At 47.1% G+C, this 21,444-nt stretch overlaps 2 protein-coding genes across 3 annotated transcripts in view; one reads left to right on the plus strand and one right to left on the minus strand.

Moving 5' to 3' along the window:
• Positions 1-587: 587 nt before the first annotated feature.
• On the minus strand, positions 588-15,769 carry TTI1 (TELO2 interacting protein 1). 2 transcript variants are annotated; one of them, XM_010300350.2, is made up of 8 exons: positions 13,173-15,769; positions 12,483-12,671; positions 11,545-11,690; positions 10,552-10,692; positions 8,955-9,159; positions 8,127-8,214; positions 1,629-2,117; positions 588-1,591 (listed from the first exon to the last, which is right to left on the minus strand). In XM_010300350.2, exons 1-7 carry the CDS (start codon positions 15,469-15,471, stop codon positions 1,883-1,885), a joined length of 3,303 nt encoding a protein of 1,100 aa, XP_010298652.2. In that variant the 5' UTR covers positions 15,472-15,769; the 3' UTR covers positions 588-1,591; positions 1,629-1,882. The 2 variants fall into 2 exon arrangements, with proteins under 2 accessions (XP_010298652.2, XP_075624857.1); XM_075768742.1 differs by lacking the exon at positions 10,552-10,692.
• Positions 15,770-15,807: 38 nt separating this feature from the next.
• The window catches only part of RPRD1B (regulation of nuclear pre-mRNA domain containing 1B), a 28,238-nt gene continuing 22,601 nt past the window's right edge, over positions 15,808-21,444 (plus strand). Inside the window, exons 1-3 of the mRNA XM_075768743.1 lie at positions 15,808-16,194; positions 17,964-18,093; positions 19,182-19,315. Coding sequence (XP_075624858.1) covers positions 16,044-16,194; positions 17,964-18,093; positions 19,182-19,315 — 415 coding nt within the window. The 5' untranslated portion in view covers positions 15,808-16,043. The remainder of the gene's footprint in view (positions 16,195-17,963; positions 18,094-19,181; positions 19,316-21,444) is intronic.

Below are 21,444 nucleotides of genomic sequence, written 5' to 3' on the forward strand. Positions count from 1 at the left end.
CTGGCTGCAGGGAGGGCAGGGAGGGGTGGTGGGTGGAGAGATCAGAACAGATGGTTTGGGCAGGAGCACCGAGTGCCATCGTGGTGCTGTTGATGTGTCACGTGTGAGCTCCAGCCAGCGCTGAAGGCAAGGCAGAGATGGGTTGGATGCTGCGTGTGCACCTGATGGATGAGTTTTATCAAGTGCTACAACAATCCAGAAAATTCTGCACCAACCCCAAGGGTGCTTTGGAGACCAAAGGTAATATTTCACCTCTGTGCCTCTCCTGTCTTCCCCTGTCAGATCAGCTCTGAAGGGTTCCTTTGAACAAAATCCATCTCAGTGTTAAGCACTGAATATATATTTTAAAAAGCATAAAAGGCTAAAAGCTGAACCGCAGCCCTGTCCTACCTGGTAAAAAACCCACTGACTGGTGTTTTTTCCTGGAGAAGCAACCAGGAGTAAAGCCTGAACAAAACCAGGGAGAGAAGGGGAGGCAATGTCAGCTGAGGGGTGTGTGGGCATCAGCAGAAGTTCCCTCAGTCCCAGCAGTTGAAATATGTTTTGGACACTCACCCAGGATCCCCAACAGCAATGCACAAAGCCTGTTCCATGTAACAATCAGTTTATTGCTTTGGTTCTTGCATTTCTGAGCTTGCTTCCAAATTTACAGTCAGGATCTGTCCTTTTGCATTACTAGCATAAAACTTTCACAAGTGTCTGTTGGGAGGCAGCCTGCTGCCAGAAGTAGCTGTGGATGAAGCTGATGAATCCAGGAGACGGTGAGGTCTGGAAGCAGCCAAGTAAAGCAGCACCTGCAGACAGTCTCTGGGGATGGAGCCTGGAGGACTTGGGAGCTGGAGCACACTACAGCAGCTTCCAGGCGAGCAGTGAGCCCGTGCCATGTGCCCTTTGGCAGGGGCACCAAGCAGACCCCAAAGACTCATGTCCTCTCTGCGCACTGCATTGTGCTATACTTGCTCAAGCAAACCGTGACACTGCCGTGGTACCACTGTGTGTAGGCCTAACGTCACCACCTGCATCGTCTGACCACGTATGCACCCGCCTGGGAGGCTGTACTGGGGCACGGGTAAATTCTTCATCTAGTTCTCCTTGGGGTGGCTGTTAAAAATCTGAGAGGTCTAAAAAATGGCCTAGGAGAATGGCAGGTAATCTGGGAATGAGGAGTCATCTTAAATCACTTGCAAGTTGTAAATCAGGGCTGGCCATTTTTCTAAAGAATCTCTTGCACTCAGTGGTGAGAATCGGGGAGCACAAGGCATTCAGATGGTCTCAGCAGCTGGTCTTAGCAAACTGCAAACTATAAGGAACAGCCTTGATGTTTCTAAGAGGACGTGGTGTTCTTGCCAGTAATACTGGTGATGAATTTATTGGAAATGCATTTTAACTTTTTCTGGTATTAACTGGTTTTAAAAAGAAGAGGTTTTTATTTTCTCTCCCTGGGATGGCTTAAGGCTAGGAAAGGCTTTTGTTTTGAGCTGGCAATCATTGTCCAGCTGAGAACAGAGGGAATATCACAGTTGTGAGGAGGTCAGAGCGGTGTGTGGGGATGCTGAATGGGCACCACCCAAGCATTGAGTGTTGGGAAGTCCTTTCTGGAAAATGACTCTCTCGCAGTACTGAAGAACTTGAAATAAATGTGCTTATGACCATTGGACTTCTCTCCAGCACTATGTGCAGAGAAGTCTGGAGGAACAGAGGTGATGTACCCACCTCATCCTCAAACACTGTTTAAAAAAATAAACTTCTATCCCTGGGGCAGGTTTCTTGGCCAGTCCTCCCTTTGCCCCTGGAATGACTCTGGGCCTAAGTGATGGGATTTTTCCAGGTGAGCACTACCCCGGTGGTTCCTCTTTCCTCTCCCAGCCGTGGCATAGGTCTGTCAAGGAGGAGATGCCTCTTGGGTGCCAGCCCATGGCGGTGCGCTCTCCTGCTGCTTCAGCCTCTCCAGCAAGAGCAGCACGTTGTCGGTGAATTCGTTCCGCTGCCTCCCCATCCCACTTAGCTTCACGGGCCGCAGGCTGATGTGAGGGGGCTCGTACTGGTGAGGGCAGCAGACCTCGTTCAGGAGGAGCCAGGTGCTGTCAGGATCCACGTGCATTAAGTGGAGGAAAACACTTTGGAAAACAGTGGTGAGAAAGGAAAGAAGAGTAAGGAGAAGGCCTTTTGATTGGCACCCGAGGGTCATTAACAGACAGCTTTGACGTTGTCTGCAACTGAGACTTGGAGGCTCATTAGAGTGAGCCATTAAAATGGCTCTTGTGCCCAAGAGAAGACAGTTCAGTGGTTTCACATCACCAGCAAGTGGGAGAAAAATAGTTATTATGCTACACAGTAAGTTATTGACATCAGACAAGCAGCTGGTGAATAACTGACCATGGCTTTGGTCTCAGCATCATGGCTGCTGCTGCTGGCAAAAGCCTTTCTAAATCAGCCAGTCCCAAGCACTGGAGAGGTGACTGCAGAGTATGGCACGTGCTACCTACATCTGGTGTGTTTTGGAAAATTGCTCCTGCAGGCCTCTTAAAAGAAGTTGTATATGTTGTTCACTATCCTCTCTGCTTTTTGGGGAGTGAGGGGGTCAACCCATCTGGACTTCTGTCTCTTTTCAGAGGTGGTAAAACCAAGGGTATTTCTGGACGGCTGTCCAGGCTGGGTCACGAGGAGAGCCTACTGTACTGAGGGCTTTTTGCTTGTATGAGGTCTCCTCTCATCCCAAATCTTTATTAGCTGCCTTCAAATTTTCTTCCTTCTGCACAGCACCTTTCACAAAGCAGGATTTTTTTTTAATAAACCTTCATTAACAATAGAATGGAGGAAGAGAGGAATGACAACTTCCGTGAGTGTTTCACTGCTGTGTTGATGGTTTTTACTTTGAATTTCAATGCCTCAGGTAAGATGGGGGATTTGGCTTTTGAGAATGCACGTCGTGCTTTTGACTCCAGCTGTGAGCTGCTGTAACAAAGATGCTGGGCAGTTCTGCTGGAGAGCAGGAAGCTCCTAGGAGCAAAACAGCAAACAGCTGATTTGCATGACCTACACTTACTCATTTCCTCCTGCCAGTTCTCATTGTTGGTAACCTTTGGGCTTGGCTAGGTCTGTGTCAGGGTTTAATGCAGAGAAGGTGTATTGGGCTAAACTGGTATTAAGTTCTCTGGCTACACCATGTATAAAATTAAAGTAGAATTTGTAGGTTGCCCTGACGGCACTGCAAGGCCACTTCCTGCATGGTGCTGTGCTCCCATGGAGGCTATGAGCACCAAGGGTACTCAGCAGTCACCAAACTTACGGGTTAGCTTTCCAAGATGCCAGTAAATGCCTGGCTGCACATCTTCAGGTCTCTAGGTTCTACTGAAATCATGGGGCCCATGAGAACTATAGCTGGGTGAGGTAATGTGAAGAGAAATCAGAGGGTAGGTCTGTCTCTGCTCCCCCAAGAAGCACAGGGCAGAACTCCTCTCAAAGATCACCTGCTACAAAATCCAGACCTGCTTGCTGTCAAAACTTCTCCCTGAAGAACTTTTAATCCCTAAAGTGATCTTGCTTCCTATGTAGAGCAGGCTGAAATCCCTTTCAGCAGCTCTCCCCTGAAATGAAGTGCAGTGCCATGTGTAACCTGAAAAAGCACAGAAATGAGATGGAGGTACTAACAAGCTCACTCAGCTCTTCACAAGAATCTTGTGGCTGTGTGACTTGTTACTCCATGAGCAGCCAAAGTTGTTGCTTTTGCCTTTCTACCATTAACCACTTGCCTGTCTCTCAGTGCAGGTCTCTGAACAGCAATGAAGGAAGACATTGCCACTGCAAGCTGCTGGCAGGGTCCCCTCCTGAAGGTGCTTGTGGTGCCTATCTGTCTGCTCCAGGGGAACTCAGCATGAATGTGCTCCAAAGTGACAGCTGTGCTTGGCAACAACTGCAGCAGCAACATGCCTTCTTTCTAGGGGACGGCCAGACGCAGGTGAGCTCATGGGGCTCTCCCCTGGCTTTGTTACTGCAGCTCTACTGACTGGAAAAGGGAGGACTTGGCCCTACCTGGGTGCCAGACTGATTAAAGGGCAGCAGGCTTGCTGGGGCAGGGTCTAGAGCTTGCACCTGACATCCCTGCACCAGCTCTCCAAGCCCTCATGGCTGCCAGGGCTCTCCTGGTGCTTGCTTGGCCATGACAGTGTCAGTGTGCAGCTGTCTGCCTGCCAGCAAACAGCAGGTCCCAGTGGTTCCCCCTAGCTTATGATGGGCTGCTGCTGGTGGGCAGCTGCATAGAAATAATCCTCCCTCCTTATGGCTGGAGTGGATAGGACCAGGCAAGAAAGATGAATCACTGGGAAGTAAACATGGGAACTGGGAATACTATTGAGCTGGCTTCTGCTTCTCCAGCACATGAACAACTTTCCCTCTCCTATTCAAAGCAAAGATACTCTGCTCTCCAACCTCTTCCCAATCAGCTGCTCTGGAGAGAGCAACCCTCAAGAGATTAGCTGGTCTCTGGAGAACTGCACTGCCTCTTGTGCCCATAATGGCCAGAGGCGTGTGATTATCTCCTGATAACCTGGAACACTGTGCAGCTTAAAGAACAACTTGACTTTTACATTTTCAAACTAACTCTGGGGTAGTTTCTAAGCAACCTGTTTCCATGGCAAAGAAACCTGGGGTTAATCCAGGTTTGTCTTCTGTTGTTGCTTTTTTTTAACTTAAATATAATTTTATTGATTTTTTTTTGCCTTGTGCAGGTGGCTGTTTTAGTGTACTTCAGCCCAGCTTGTGGATGACAGCTGTCAATAAGTATCCAATAAACTACACAATCAAACCAAAAGAGGTACGCTGCATAATCAACTTTGGTATCTAAAAAGGTCCAAAAATAGCTCATATTTGTTCCAGTTGTGCTAAACAACTTATTCTACTAGCACAGAGCAGAGTTTGGCTATTCTGTTGCCTTGTCTTTTCCCGAGCTCTAAGCAAAGCCACAGCACAGTGCACAGGCTGGCAAAAGGACAAATCTTTCTGGCTTCTGCGTGTCTGCTGAATGTTTAATTAGATGTAGTTTACCACAGACTTCAGTAAGAACTGGCGAAATTATTTCTGCATCCTGGAAAAAAAATTCCTATCCAGACTGTTGACCAAAAGGTCAAATGGTAAACTTCACAGGCTGTAAACATTTATTAGTCATTAAGGGTAAATTTCAAAACAGTTACTTCAAACTGAAAAAAATGCAGAACTATTTGTGAAGTATTGACACAAGGCAATGACAATTTCTGAATCTCTTTTCCTTCCAAGATTTTTTTCCTTCCCCTAAGTGAAAAGCTTGTCAGGGATGATGCAACTTAATAAAGTGATGAAAAGCTCAGATTTACATATTATGAATTTCCGTTTACACCCCTGCCCTGTTCCCAGTGCTTGGCCCCACACCATCACCCCCTGCTCCTCAAGTGTTTCTGCTCGCTTTACCCACAGTTACACTGGCTTATTTTCAATGAAAGCAAAGATTTATCTAGTGTTCCCCAGCATTCCCAAACTCCTCTTCAATATATATTCTTTTTTTCTCCCAAGCTTTGGATAATATTCCTCTCCCGAAATACTCTTGCAGTCATCTTGTAATAAAGCCTATTGTCCAATTTTCTCTTCCTCAGACATGCTGGAGGGTTTTTTCCCCAGTGCCTATTTTTGCCTGTTGAGTATTGCATGAAGCTGCAGTTACAAAATTCACTTACTCCCACTGGTTCATCTAATAAAACTACAGGGTCCCATAAATGGGATTAAGCAGCTTCCTTGGGGCATGATAACATCCCTGGAAGACAGCCAAAACTTTTTTTTCTTTTGTGGTTCCAGTACCTTGGCCAAAAATTCCTGCTTAGCCCTTTGCATACCTACACTTAGTGCAGGGAATTATTGGAGTTGCAACTGACTTTGTAAGACCTGACCTTGTTCTTGGCAGGTCACAACTCATGAGTTGAGTAAGAATCCAAAAAGCTGAGCAAAGGCCAGTTAGTATAAATCAATATGGCAAGCTGATTCCAAACATCTTTTTACCTTGTATGATTTCTGCAGTGATAAAGCTGAGTTATGTGACGTATGTTGGCACTTAGGCTGTGGCTAAGATTAGTTCTGGTCTATCTGGTTTTAGAAACATTTAAAATGCAGGATTTTTCATGTATCGGGCTGATAACATTGTCCTTGTTTAGATGGAAAGGTCCTTACATGTGACAACCTGTGTCAGTTTGCAGGATTACTTTCAGGCACGTGGAGAGCAAGGAAAAGGACCAGAGCTTACAGGAATCTGGTGGTTAAGCAGCTGGAGAAGGGAAATTGAAGCATGGCTGAGGAGTGATTCTCATCCTGGCGCTGGAGCTGATTGTTATGGTGAAATGAATTTTGACTTTTCCAAGCTGAAACTTTGTATCATGTGTTAGTTAAAAGTGATTGTGACATGTTTAACTGATCCATCCAGGTTCCAAGACCAGGGATCAGATAGGACTAAACTAAACAAAAAACAAAACTAAAAGTACTGCCATATGCCTGGTTAATATCAGGCCAGACATGATGCATGCCTCAGTGCATATACGTGTCTGGCCAACACAGCCATATGTGAGAGCGCTGTTAACAGAAGACCTTGCTTTGGTCAATGAAATATATAATGTATGGTGCAACAAAGGCATGGGAAGAGCAGTGTAACATGTGGCATTTTTCCCTTAAAATAGAATAAAAATAATATACAGGAGAAAAATGTTACTTGCCCTGAAGTTTGCTGCCCTTTTTCTCCAATAACAGTGAGCTTGCTTCACAATATAGCTTCTAATGACCCTATCACATCATAGGGCTAATTCAGTACTTCCCCCCCACCCCTGCTGTGGGGGGAAATTGCACAGCTTTTCAGACTGCTTTGTTAATGATTTAAAAGCTTAAGATTCCAAATATCTAGATAAATCCTGGTGTTCTGCTTTCCATTCCAGCACTGCTTACACAGATGAACGCTTTATTGTATTAAGGGTATGCAAGACTACAGCGAAGAACCCCTTTGCAGAACAAATGCTACTGAAGCCTGCTGCGATGCAATAAAAGCCACTAAGGTAAAAATAAACCTACTCTCACCAGTGCAGGAATACAAACAAAGGTATGGCTACAGCTTCTGAGAGCGCTCCCCCTCTAAACTGCTGCCCAGCCACACAAAAGCCCTTCACACCCTGCACCCCCTGGGATGCCTGTGCTCAGGTGAAAGGGAAGTGCCAGCTCTCTCCTTTTCAGCAGCCTGCCCTCTGAAATCTGCAGTGCCTGCTGGACCTGCTCACTGCCGGCTTCCTCTCCCCTCGAGGGAGGAGAGGGTTGGCCACACAGAAAGAGTGGGGCTTTTACCTCTGTCCTTCAGCAGAGACAGAGGTGCACGGCTTTCTTATTCACTTTGCATGTTCTGTAACTGGACTCATTTTGTCTACTGAAGTATCTGGCCTTGTCATATGTTGTCACCTGGAAACACTAGTGATTTCTTATCCTGACAGCAGGAACATGCTGAGCAGGATTCTGAACACCAAGCAGCAAAGTCTGTCAACACTTCACAGAGCTGACGTGTGTTCTCCTAAACCGTATGCGTTCTTTTAACCTCTCCGAGCCTTCCCAAAGCAAGACTGGTGCCAAGACTGACAGGTTCCCAAACAAACTCCAGTCCACCTGGTAGAGCCTGGGTTGATATGATCACAGGAGCCCAGGGAAAATGGAAGGATAGCAGAAGTAAATCCCCCAGCCTGCAGAAGGTATTAAGTGATAAAATACATGGGAATGTCTTACACATCCTCTTGCATAGCCATCTTATACCTTCAGTGGGCCAAGAGCCCTGAGTATTCTAGCATAAGAAGTGGTTAGAAAAAAAGCAAGTAGCACATCTTGCCCCTCTGTCCCCAAATGCACTGCAAAGTAATCTGAAAGTCAGCTGTAACTTGTGGGCAAGGTAACCTCTCTAGCTCATTTTGGGCAGTAACTCCACCAGAGAAAGGGGTTAACTTCCATGACAGACCTTGTTCTACAGGACTCAAATGTGCTGGAAAGAGGAATGGGAAAGGTGCAAAAGGAAAGAGGTTATCGTGCTTCCTCTGTCCCGCATTACTTTTACACCTGATACATCTGCATTTAAGAGACATTACCTCTGGGCAGCTTCTTGCAATTTCGTGGGTTGCTTGGCACTGAGGTAAATCAGGCAGGCATCTGCCACTTTATTCAGGTCGCTCTCGCCTGCAGAAATGGAACAGAAAAGAAGGATAGGAGGTAACCTACTCAGCAGCTGCTGCCTAACAGAATCAGCTCTAAATTGGCAGCAAGTGGCTTCTGAGCCTTTGAACCGTCTGACCCAGAGCTCTTCTGACCTTGCCTCTTAAGCATCTTGCTGCAAAGCTAGGAAAGCAATCAAGGGCATTGAGAGAGGAAAAGAGCAACTAGCCAGCAAACTTTCTCCCTCATCAAAGTAAATGCCAGAAAGTTAACCTAGGAGAATTTCAGAGAGTTTAATTCAGTAGAAGAATGTGATGTGCTGCATATAAAGGGTCACCCAGAGAGATGCCCCAAAATGGAACCAGTCAACTTAGCCAGAAGTCTTATCTGGGCTCCAGTTCTTCAGTTAAGAATAAAGCATAGCCCAACAGGCCTAGTGGCAGCAACCCAGACACTCCGCTTCATACCCACTTCTCATGCACAAGTGAGAAGAGCAGTCAGATTCTGCAAGGCTGGGAATCTTCTCTCCCATTTGTCTCCTAGGGAGCAAGGAGCAACCAGCCCCTCTTTACAGCGCTCTCAAAGAGGACAGATTAAGGCCCAGCAGAACCTGAATGGGGATGAGGCTGGAGAAGATCAGGAATTCAATCGCATGGGGCAGCAGAAGGACGAGAAGCAAGTGCAGACCTGGTCAGTTGAGACAAAATGAGAAGAGGTAAGTCTGGCAGAGATCCCATACAACCTCTGCTTTTCCCGGTACTCACCCATGTCCAACTTCTCGCACAGAGAACCCAGTCCCTCCAACACAGCCAGCTGCAACTTGAAGGCAAGTGTGTGGTTGTACACAGGCCCGGCTCTGGCACTTGCTGGAGCTTGGCTGAGGAGGGAACTGGTCAGCTTAGGCAGGACGTCTTTGGAGAATCTCTGCCTCAGGAAGTCCCCACACTTTTGAGCCAGGGTACACAGCACCTAGGGAGGAAACATCAGTTACTGAAAAAATAAGTGCACATATGGGACTGGGAGGAGCTGGGCAATCCTCACCAGCTCACTGGTTGAGCACAATGGGACCACCGCTGCCACAGTTTCCCATAATGAGCAGAAGGCAAATCCTCGATTGAGAGGCCAAGTGACCTGCACCCTGCTCTTCAGTTTCACATGGCTAACCTCCTGGAACTGCCCTTCTCATTAGCACAGCAAAGGTAAGAGAAGCTTGTGAAGTCTTATTCAGAATTGCTGGAGGAGCCTCTGATGGAAAAGGCCATTAAAATATAAATCACCTTTGTGGTGGAAACAGTCCATCTTTACAAGCATGCCAGCAAAGAGAAAGGCGAATTGGCTACAGCATAGGCCACCCTGCACTATTGGTGTATATCCAGGATAAAAACCAAACTGGCCCAGAGAATGGCCTTAAATACATCTAAAAATGAAGGGGAATTCCACAGGGCCAACCCACATGGCCAGAACATGGTTCTCTCTTGGAACTTCCCTAAGCTCGTGGTCTTAGCATGCAGGACTGAGATGCCGGTTATGTTGTATTTGGCTCATGCAGACACTACGCTTCCTGTCCTGAGGTTTAGGAAGGAAGACACTCCTGGGGAATTTCTTATAACAAAACCCAAACTCAGTGCTAACTGTAATAATCCTTTGAACTTCTCAAGAGTTAATTAGTTTTTGTGTAGTGCTCTTTCCCTTCTTTTAGGGCAGGCACATGTGAGATACGGCTACTCTGAAATTTCAGTGTATGGCTTCTTGAATTTGGAGAATCTAAACTCCCCTTTATTCACACTGAAGGATTCTAAAATAAATCTCATTTTGCACAGCAGAGGAAGCCCTGGGGCTGGCAACTTCTGGAAACATGCTTTATCATCCAACTTGTGAGTCAGGAAGAGAATACAGTCAGTTGACATGGTCAGGAGCTCTTTAATAGTGGTGTTATGAGGCTAAATCTTTGCTTAACCTCTCCCCTCCCCTGCCAATGCCTCAATCACAAAACAATCCCTTTTTCTCAGTCTAAGACTTCTAAAGGGGGGTGCTGAGACTGTGGTTCACAGCAAGGGCAAGTTGCACTACACGGTGCCTCTGACAGCTGCTTAGGCTGTAAAAGAACTGTTTTCCTCTTCCCTGCACTAACAGCTAATATTGCTGTTTCCCCCAGGAACAGTGTCAAGGTTTTATCTGCAGACAAGCTGCAGTGGGAGTGGTGCAAGCCTACCCACTGCAGGGTGGTGACCCTGTGTTCCAAACCACACTTAAAAATCACTCCACAAGCTCAGTGCTTCTCTTGCAGGCCACAGCAATGCCTTAGCCACTTGCCTGCTAAGCACCAGCTTGAAGGCTGTTGGCAGAGATTCGCTGCTGTACCTTGAAGGCTCTGAGCACTGCCAGAGGGTCATCGCTAATCAGCCGGGTGACGAGCGCTGGCCAGACACGATGAGCCATGGGAAGCAGATGGTTTCCGTGAGGATGCAGCACAGTTACACAGAGCTCCAGCACGTCCAGCACCTGGGCAGGAGGGGTAGGTAGCAGACTTTCAGAGCGCTGCAACAGCAGCAGCACCAGGCATTCAGGGCGATCCCCAGTGTCATAATGGGGAGCCAGAAGAAGGGCTTTAACACAAAAGGGTACAGTTTTACCTCGGCATGACCTGGGATAACAGAACAGTGCAGAGCACATGCCTGTTTGGAAAGGCACAAGTAGCCCAGTGACATAACTTGTGCTGGGCTACAGAGCTGGGCTGGAACCAGGGTGTGATTTCTGGCCTGATCCTGCAGGCTGAGCCGTGCACTAGGACCCTCTGCTCCTGTGGCAGGGCAGCAGGATCACCTGGTAGGGCTGGGGCCTCTGTGCTGAGAATCTGGGTTATGCCTCACTGCTGCATTTTCTGTCTCGCTTTGCAGTTTAAAAGGAGGCCACCTTCAAAGGATTTTCATAATTAAAAAAGCCCAGGCTTTTAGCCCTGCTTATCATCACCCCAGCAACTTCAGAAATGTTAATCAGTCTGTGTGCCACAGTCTGAGGTAGGGGGATGGGAGGCCTGGATGGGAGAAAGATACTTCTGCTTTTTCCACCAAAGGCTGAGGCACAAGACATGACTATCATGAGCATCAAGGGAATGTGCCTGATATGAAGCTACCCTTAAGATTCTGTTCAGCCTGGCTGCCATTCCTAAACCAGACTACTCCTAGAAAACTGCTTCCCTTTCTCTTGCCAACACTTGGAGGATCTGTTCTGAATAAGCACGTGGTAGCACTATCCTCATTACGGCAGAAAGCCCAACATGCATCGCGCGTGTGTTGATGAACTAGAACCCCTTCATGGGCACCACCTGTCCCCTCAAAGCCGGTGTTTACTAACCTTCAGCCGCACTCGGAGGTTCCCGTCAGACAGCAAGTGGATGCACCTCTCCATCACATCTTTGGCCAGTTGAGCATGGCTTGGCAGTGGAGATTCTCCTTCTGTGTCAGAGTTTGGCTCTGGCTTAGCAAGGGAGGGAATCTGATCTGAAAGATAAAGCCATTATTGAAGCAATGAAAATGACTTGGAAAGCTGTGGGAGATCACAATACGCACCTACAACTACTCTGCAAACTCCCACATGAGGCCTTTGGTATTTTTTAACGTATTTAGATACAGTCAAGTCTCTGCTTGAGTTCTGCAAGTTAAGTGTCAGATTCAGTTAAGAGTGTGGGACTAGGGAAGGTTTGCTTTCTTTACTGGACAATGCAGTTGATCTGACATTTGCAGTCTCTCTTCACCATGGACTTAGTTCCCATTGATTTTTATTAGAAATGAAAAGCCTGGGTATTTAAAGATGAAGTATTTAAAGGTCAGGATTGCAGCATAGCCCAGTAAAAGTTCCCTATATGAATGCCTGTAGGGCTTGCCAAGGCCAAGTGAGAAAGGAGCGGTGGCATCATTAGCCAGGAGAAAATGGCACAGGGAGTCCCAAGGGAAAGCGAGGAAAATGCAGTAGGATCCTGGAATGAGGAAACATTGGGTCCTGAACCCGAATGGCCTGTTATGAGGTAAGGAAAAACAAGTCTGCTTATGCCTTAGAGCTAGACAAGCCTTGATCTGCAAACATTTCACTCCCACGTGCACAGAACAAAGCAAGAACACCCAGCAGCACCTTCCATGAGCTAAGGTCAGCTCAAAGCAGACCTGAGACTGTCAGGAGTGTACTAGGCTTTCAGCCTAGTCCCAAGTTTCCCCCCCCTCCCAAAAGGAAACCTCAGAGGTCACTGTCCTTCTCCAAGCTGAACACAGTATTCTCCGGTTACGCACAGTACTGACCTGCTTCCTCATTCCCTGCGTCAGGAAGATTGCCCTCCGCGATCTGCTTCTGTCTGACATAGTCAAGGAAGAATTGTTCCACTTCTTGCCTTGTCACCACCAGCTGCCCCTGGGACAAAGTCCTGCTCCGCCACTTGGCAGTCTGCCTTTGTTGGTGTTCCTCACCGCAGGATGACCCAAACCACTGGACTGCAAAAAAGGAACTGATATGTCACTAAATAATCATGATCCCCTCCTGCAAGTCAGCAAGGTACCACAGATTCCTTGAGAGATGAACACGGCTCTCAGATCTCATGGAACTAAACTACAGAATTGGGCACCTGCTGTCTCGTCACCGTGACCTCCCTGACAGTATGAAAATGTTAAAACCCCAATTAAAAAAAAAAGGAATACACTCCATCTGCTTCTACAGAACTCTTATGGGTGTGTAAATCCATCCTTTCTCAACCACTACAGGCTGTGTTCCTGCAAGTCTGCAGGCCAGAGAAACAGAAACTGGTTGTGGAGAGGTGAAGCTATTGGTGTTCTTTGCTTGAGAGCCTGGCTACTCAAACTGAGCCAAGCACAGTTGCCACCAACGCTGCCGTACCTCAGCTACTTGAAATCTCCTGTGCAAGTCAAAAGGTCAAAGACAAAATACCTTTAGTTACAGTAAGACTGAATTGTGCAAAGTAAATGTCATTTAGATACCTAAAGCTGTCATTACTGAGTGGAGGACCCTGAGAAAAGTGGAAGCCTGGTTATTGTAAGACTGGTCTAGTGTAGAGAGCACATCTTGGATAACATCTTCTACCAGTGGCAGCAAGCTGGCATCTGAATGCCTCAGCATCGTGTCCAGGACCTGGGAAGCATGTGGCTGGTGTGCCAGCTGGCGCAAATTCAGGGAAATCCCATTCACCAGGTAGTCTGAATTCTCATTAATCAAACACTGCACAGAGTCATAACCACAGGCCTCGCATATGTCTACCAGTGTCCCCAGTGCTGTCTCACTGATGAGCAGAGTCTTGTCACCAGCCTTCTCCAACACAGGGTAGAGAGCTGACAGCAGAAGCAACCGGAACTCCTTCCCGAGGACAGCAGCGAAGCAGCCGACGCCTTCCAGCTGGATGCAGATCTGCCAGATGTTGCTGTTCATGATGTGAGTCGTTACGTGAGGCTCTGCAGACGGAAGGAGAACACTGCTGCACGTGCCTCCTGGACGGGCACTAAGTGCTGAACGCTGCACAGAGGGCTCATGGATGATTTCTTCTGTATCAATGCTAGTGATCAAATACCAGTTTGCCTGGTCTGTATACTCATCGAGAATGGACATTATGGACCCTTTGAGATCATCCATGTTTGGCGACACTTCCCTTTCCTGAAGGACATCTACCCCCAACCCAGCAGCTCCTGCAATCAGCTCATTGAGGGCCATTGCTGCCTGCTTTCGGTACATGCCAGATTCGCTGTACAGCCCCATGAAATGGTCCACAAGCAAATAAAGGTTCCCATAATAGCCAAGAACACGACAAACTTGCTGAAGGAGCTGGAAAACTTTCTCCTCCGTGAAGAAGCGGAAGTATTTCTTCTGACATCTGCCCTTCGGTACAGCGTGCTGCAAGGAGCCCGAAGGTCCACACATGCTCTCGCAGCCCCAGCGTCTGTCTTCTACTATCTTCACATCTGTCACGTCCAGCTCCAGAACTTGCATCAGCGCTTTGGACAGGCGGTGGAGGTGGGATATGGAGTTGAGGACAACGTTAATCTTGGGTCCCAACAGCTTCAGATAGCCGAGCAACAAGCTCAAAGTGGAAACTTTGCCCGTGTCATCCTGAGAATTCATCAGGCGAGGAAGAGCTGTGGCGAGGGAATGGAGGCTCTCTGAGAGGACATCAGCAAGAGCCCTGTTCTGTGCTACCACCCTCTGCTCCGCAATGCCTTGCAGAACCTCATTACACCTGCTTTGGACTTCGCTGTTTTCATCATTCACCAGCCCAACCAAGGCCTTTAAAAGATGACTGAATGAGCACACCAGCGACTGACTGCAGTTCCTCAGTAAGTGGTGGACCAGTTCCACCAGCTCCAGTCTCACTTTCCAGTGAGGGTGAACTGAAGAAAATTCAACCATTTTATGCAGGAGGAGAGAGAGTTTTTCAGCAGTACTTTTACTCCAGTCAGGTCCTCTATGGACCATTAGTTCTGATATTCTGCTTTGTTCCACTGGCAGCTTTTCTTTATTCTTTGGGATTCTGACTAACTGTGTATCAGCCATTACCAAGCCAACAATCAGATAAAAGAGTCTGATGGCAGAAACAGTGGGTTTGTGACCTTGTTTGATGTCTCCAGTAATAACCCGAGACAGCGTAATGGAAATCCCAGGCAGAAAAGAAGCAAACAAATCTCCACATTGCTGTGCCTCGTCTTCGTCCAGGTGTCGATGCCCCTGGCAGTCACACTGCAGAACTAGGACCTGTAAGCACTTCAAAGCAGAGATCTTAATTTGCTTTGCTTTTTCTTGCTCCGCTAGGCCCAGAAGCAAAGATACAGCAAATCCTAAGAGAGGAAGGGTGGAAGGTTGATACAGAGACAAGATAACATCCCCGTAAGCTGAATGCATCAGGGTGTGGAGTGCCTGGATTACAGCCAGCTTTAACTCCTCTGACCGTGCAGCTGGTTTGCTTGAGCTAGAAGGGGGAGAGAGGCACGTACAGAGCTCAGAAAAAAGCTCCTGCAGGAGCTCCCGCTTCTTCACACACGTTGCTGCGAGGACGGAGGAAATGCACTGCACCACGCTCTGCACCAGCCGTTCCTGCTTGGGCCCCGGCACCTTCAGGGCGAAGCGCAGGGGGAAGAGGACGTACTCCTGCAGCTCCTGCAGGGCCGAGGCGCTGACCGCTGCCAGGTGGGCCTGCAGGCGCGCCACGTTCTCCATGGTCTGTGCCTTGGTCAGCTGGACGCAGACGGGGCGCAGGGCCCCGAACGCCTCCTGGGGGGTGTCGAAGACGGCCATGCTTGGGCGCCGGCGGGAGGGCGGCGGCAGCAGCGGAGGGGCCGCGGCGGGGCGGGCCGCCGGGCGCTGTCACGGCGCTGGGCCAGACGCAGCGGCCCGGGGCGGCCGGACGGGCTGTGCCCGCCGTGCTCGGGGGCGGCCCCTGAGGGCCGGCGCGCCTACCTGCTCCCGTAGCGGGGCGGCCACGTGCCGGAAGTGATGTCGAGAGAAGCTGGGCCGTCAGCGCGACAGAGAGTCCACGGGAGCGCAACGCGGGGAGCGTTGTGAGACAAGTCCCGGGTGCGTGCAGTGCGCACGCGTCTCCTGTGGTGCCTTGGCGGGCTCCGGCGATGTGGCCGCGCATGCGCTGTGTTGCCCCCGCCGCCGCCGCCTGCGTGCGCGGTCTGTGCCGGGCGTAGCGGTTCTCCCCTTCTTCCTCCGGCGATCCGTACGATGCTGCCCTTTGACCTGCCACGGCGGGGTGAGAGGTCGGGCGGCCATCTTGTGGCGGCGGCGGCGGTTTGTTGTCGGTGAGGCTGCGTCGCGCCCTCCCCCGCGGGCGGAGCAGGCCCGGCGCGGGCCGGCCCGCCGCCATGTCCTCCTTCTCGGAGTCGGCGCTGGAGAAGAAGCTGTCGGAGCTGAGCAACTCCCAGCAGAGCGTACAGACGCTTTCGCTCTGGCTCATCCACCACCGCAAGCACGCAGGGCCCATCGTCTCCGTCTGGCACCGGGAGCTCCGCAAAGGTACGCGGGCCCGGCGGACTTGTCCGTCGGACGCCGCCTTTCCGCTCCCCGAGCCTGCGCTGCCGCGGGCTCGGGCCACATCCCGGCGGAACGCGCGGTCTCCGGGTCTCTTCGTTGCTCCGGTTCTGGCGGGGACCCGCCTCGGGCAGCTGCGCCCCGGCGGTGGAGGTTGGGGGGGAACGGGACACACTGAGAGGGGCAGCGGCTGCCGGGGACCCCGTTCCTGCTGCCCCTTCTCCAGCGGGTAGCTGCCCGCCGGTTCTTGGCGGCGGAGGCGCTCCTGAGCGGGCCCGTAGCCAGGGGCCGGTTCTTCCTCATGGCGGTCTGCGAGCCCTTCGGCTCGGCACAGCGAAAACTTTGCGATGCCTGAGAGGCGGGGAGTTCCAGCTTCACGGGGCCTCCTGGGCCTGGACGCCGTGCTGCTGCTGCGGTTATTTATTACACTTCGTAGGGAATGTGGCGCACGGGTACGTGTGTGTGTGTGTTCTGGTGTGTGCTGGTACAGGTGGTGTTTAGGAACGCGGGGGATACAAACGTTGTTTAAAACAGTGAAGTGTTAGTTGAGAGGAGAGGGGATCCTCAGCCGTGCTGCTTTGCTGGGCCAGGCAGCTCGGTTGTAAAACAAAGATATACGAAGCATTTTCCCCTGGGTGTGCTCAGGTTAACTGTGAAGTGCTTTGTTGGCTTTTTTGCTTTTAAATTTTGGATTTGGATTCATACTGCTTATCCATTATAGAATTGCACCAAAGGGTTAGGAGGTAAGCAATGTAAAGTGGTTGCAGAGATCTGTAAAAACTGTTTGGTAGAATCATCCAGAAATATTTTGTGGTGGTTTTTTTTTTTTTTTTTTTTCCTTTGCAGATGAACCGAACTAAAGTTAGCTTCTGGTAACTTCCCAAATTGCTTCGTAATGAAGCTGGGGAGACTGTCAGTGTTGATGCCCTGTCCCCAGGGGCAGCTGTGAATCCAGCCAACGTCACCTTTCTCCCCGGGCAGCCGGCAGCATTAGCCCCTGGAGTGGATGATGCTGGTGAAGTCTTAGCTGGAGTCTTTCATGTGATTGCTGGTCGTTGCTCATTATAGTATATTAAGTATGAATCTCTGAAAGATCTGAGGTTGGCCTGCTGTGGAAATAAGCGCTTTTGTTTTCTGTCTCCTGTGTGCATATTTGTGGCCAGTGCACTCTGGAGAACAGCATCTCCCACCAATTCTGGTCGTAGTAAAACAGAAATTGATGGTGTCAAGATGGGAAAAAGTTATGGTATATGGAAGAAATTTAATGTTGCTGTGGCACAGCATTGTCTGGAAAAATATTTGAGTCTCCAGAGTAGCTTTCTCCTGTGATTTCACTCTGTTCTGAATTAAGTTGTACTATACCAAGTTTTTTTCCTGAAGTTAATTAATGAAAAATAAGTCTGTTACTACATTAACTTGCTGCTAGGTTAGAACAGCTCATTTTAATCATGCGTTTAAAGTTTATTTCTTACATGGGTTTCCTCAGAGTTGTTGTGTCACTGTGCGCAAAAAGTATTAAGCCTGTGTTTGTTTTATAAATTGGTTAGGAAAAAAAAACAAACAGAGGTAAGGAGAGCAAGAGCTACTTGACTTGAAGGCCTCTGATTTGCCTTGGTAACATGGAAATGTTTTGAACTTTGTTTTTAGGCTAAAAAACTATAAGCAACTTTGAAAACCATGTTAATGATTCAAGGTGAAAGAAGGGAGAAATAAATGCAAACTTTTTTTTTTTCTTCTTTTTTTCCTTTTCCCAGCAAAATCGAGTAGGAAACTTACTTTCCTATATTTAGCAAACGATGTCATCCAGAACAGTAAGAGGAAGGGTCCTGAATTTACTAGGGAATTTGAATCTGTTCTTGTGGATGCTTTTTCTCATGTTGCCAGGTACGTTGCTGTGTTATGTACTAAAACTTTTCTGTCTAGAGATTTGCAGTCTTGTTATACAAAGTTAAATTAAATTGGATTTTATTGGTTTTGGTTTTTCAAGCCTCAGGGATGCTTATATCCTCCTTCTAGTAGAGACTGGACTCTTTGTGGCTAGGAGCTGCTTAGTGTTAATATTTCTCTTTGGAGAAACTTGTTTGTATGTGAAGCCCCTCACAGCTTTACACATTTGTTTTCTGCATGCAACTCCTATGTACTTTATTTTAATTGTTACCAAAAGATCTTGTAGATCTGTTCATGGGTAGTGAAATTGAATTGTGTATGTTTGTTAAAGCCACATAATGAATGTTTTGGGGTTTTTTTTCTTCCATTGTCAGAAGACTTTAAAAGATCTAGTATCTGTCAGTCTTCTGGTTTGAGCATGGGGTTTTTTTACATCGCTTGTTTTAACAGTTATATGATTGTTAGTCTCGTTGCTGGAGGAAGGAAGAATTTTATACCTAAAAGGGAAAAAGTGGTGCAGCTACCATCCTGTCAAAAATGGACTATAATTTAGTTAAGAATTTTTCTAAAAAGCATAATAATTCCTGTTATCTCAACTAAACAACTTTAATGTTCTGTCTGTTTAGTGGTATGCTGTTCTGGATGGCTGTCTAACTTTCAGTGCGCTATATGAGTGCATTTAAGTGTCTAATGATCCAAACAACTTGCTTTTTAATTGGGATATTGCTGACTGAAACAACTGTTTAAAGTTAATACTCTGAATTGTAAACATGTCAACTTGGGGTGTTTTTTTTATAACTCTTCTTGCAAATTCTGAATGATAGCAAGTTTCTTCCTTCAAAACTTTTCCTGCTTTTACTTTGGGGTGGGAATGTGGGGCACTTTCAGGCAATCTTTGGTCCCAATAAAAGGGGAAAATAGGCCACAAATGCGTTTTGCACAGTTTGTCTCAGAAAATATGAGAGAGATTCTCTCCAAACATGCAAATATTACAGTGGATGCAGCTGCTAGTTGGGAAGATGCTCTCTTAAAATTTAAGGAATATTTTTCAGTTGAACTCTAATTATTTTCTAATCTTTGAACAGAGAAGCAGATGAGGGCTGCAAAAAGCCCTTGGAACGATTGCTTAACATCTGGCAAGAAAGGAGTGTGTATGGCAGTGAGTTCATACAGCAACTGAAACTTTCTATGGAAGACTCCAATAGCCCCCAAACTAAAGGTAAATGCATATTGCATTTGTTGTGTGCTTTACTTTGGTTTTTTTTAAATCGATACATGTTTCACTGAAAGTACTGTGAAGAGTTGAGCCCTGGGCTCCTGTAGCTGAGTTGTTGCCAGAGCTGGTCATGGAGATTCTTCGGGGTTGTTTGAGAGAAGTTTGATTTTTTGTTAAACTCACAGTTCCAGTTTGAAAGAGTGTTGCCTTGTGACTTGTGGCTGGCAGTAAGCTATGCTTATGGTAATTTCTGCTTCTGCTCACGCAGACAGAATACTCCAAGGCTGCCTTTTGATGTAAAGTCAAGTAAGTAGGGTGCAGGGAGCTGTTGCATTCACCTTGAGACTAAAATTGTTACACATTACATCTGAGAGCGGTCAGTGGGGTTATTATAATGGTTTATTCAGTTTGGTTAGTGCTTTCATTCTCTTTTTTTTTTTTTTTTTAATTCTGTATAGTTACTATATTTTATTATGATTTTTAATAATTGAAGGCTGGAATACACACCCAGAAGCTTGTCTGGTCTCTTTTTTCTCATACCAGCTGTTGTCATTTGGGGAAAACAATAACTTTGCATCATTTAACATTGTTAGAACATCACAGTTAGAACCTTATTACTGCATGAGACAGATGTGAGAAACCGAGTATAAGCTTTTTACATTTACTGTGCTTTTATACTGCTTTGGCAGATACCGCCTCTTCTATATGGTCTGAAAATATTTAACTGGTAGTACTTAATGAAGAGAAGGGAGCAGTAGGGTGCCTAACCTGTGGAAGGTGAGGGTCATTAAAAATCAAGAGTGTTCTGGTCAGGGGAATATTTGTTCTCTTAGCGGCTAGAGGAAGTGTCAGTGTCTTCAAATTAGCTAAAATCACATTGCTGCTTTGATGAAGTCTTGCTCTATTCCCCACAGAGGTGTGATACTTTGTGAGAGAGTTGGCTTAGTCATTAATAAAGTGCTCTTATGCCATTCTTAGGTGGTGAAAACAAGCAAGATATGTCTACTGGAGTTGGTAATTAATAAGGAATTAATATGAAAGATGTGCATTAGTATGAGACATATGAGCATGTGAAGATGTCCATGTATCGATGTAGTTTTGTGGGTTTTAACATGCTTCTTCAGGCAAAGTACTGGATGGGTCTTTAGCAGCTTACAACAGAGGCCTTCCAGCTTACCATAATTTAAGTGTGACATTCAGAAGGTATTGCCATTTTTTTCCCCAAATTCTGGGAGACCAACTGACCTGACCAAAGAGGCTGTTTCTTCTGTGTGAGGACAGAAGGAGTCTCTGCTCTGAGTGGTGGGAGAGGGGAGGGGTGGAACGTGTACAGTTTCTACGTGAACTAGGTCAAATTGGGTTTTTTCTGTTGTCTGGGTGCAATGCATAAGAGACACCTGTTTGTCATGAAAGGACAGAATTTACATGCCTGAATTCCTGTTGAATTGATTAACTGACAGTTTGAAATTGTTTGTTTAAGGTACCTAGATAAGTGTTTCACAAGTGTTTAATTTGTAATCTAAACAAAATGACACTGTGTGTCCAAAAAACACAGCTGTGATTTCCTGGTGAATTGGCAAACAACTATTGCTCAGTATGGTCCTTCCTTTGGCTGGTGGTATCAATCAATCCTGCTACTGTTATTTTCTCACCTTAAAAATGTTTATATAAAATCAAACCCTTCCTAAGCATAACAGACCTGTGTCTGTGGGAAACAGAATGAAAAATACAAATGTTTTAAGAACTGCTGTGTGTGCATGTTCACTTGGCAAGAAACTTAGTTTTTGTCTGGGTAATTGGAGATATTAATGTAACATCTTTTGAGAGAACAGTTCAGGCCTTTTCATGAGTGTGAATATTGCTGCTGCCTTGTCAATTCGTTGGAAAAAAAGAAATTGAGATTTTTAAACTAAGAGAAAAAGAAATTTGAAACAGCTGACTTCTCCTTAGTTCTTCTCCTTATTTTGACTGGCTTGTTTTCAAATTAGCTTCATAATGGTAAGAGGTAGTTTCACATGGGAATTTTATGGATTTCTAAGATAAATTGGTGTTGGTCCAGTTTCTGGTGGGTGACTATGTTACAGAAGGCTTTGTTGTAGTTACTATGTTCTGTTATCAAACAGGTGAACATA

Source organism: Balearica regulorum, chromosome 16, assembly GCF_011004875.1.
Source record: "Balearica regulorum gibbericeps isolate bBalReg1 chromosome 16, bBalReg1.pri, whole genome shotgun sequence".
In the NCBI taxonomy this organism is placed as follows: domain Eukaryota; kingdom Metazoa; phylum Chordata; class Aves; order Gruiformes; family Gruidae; genus Balearica; species Balearica regulorum.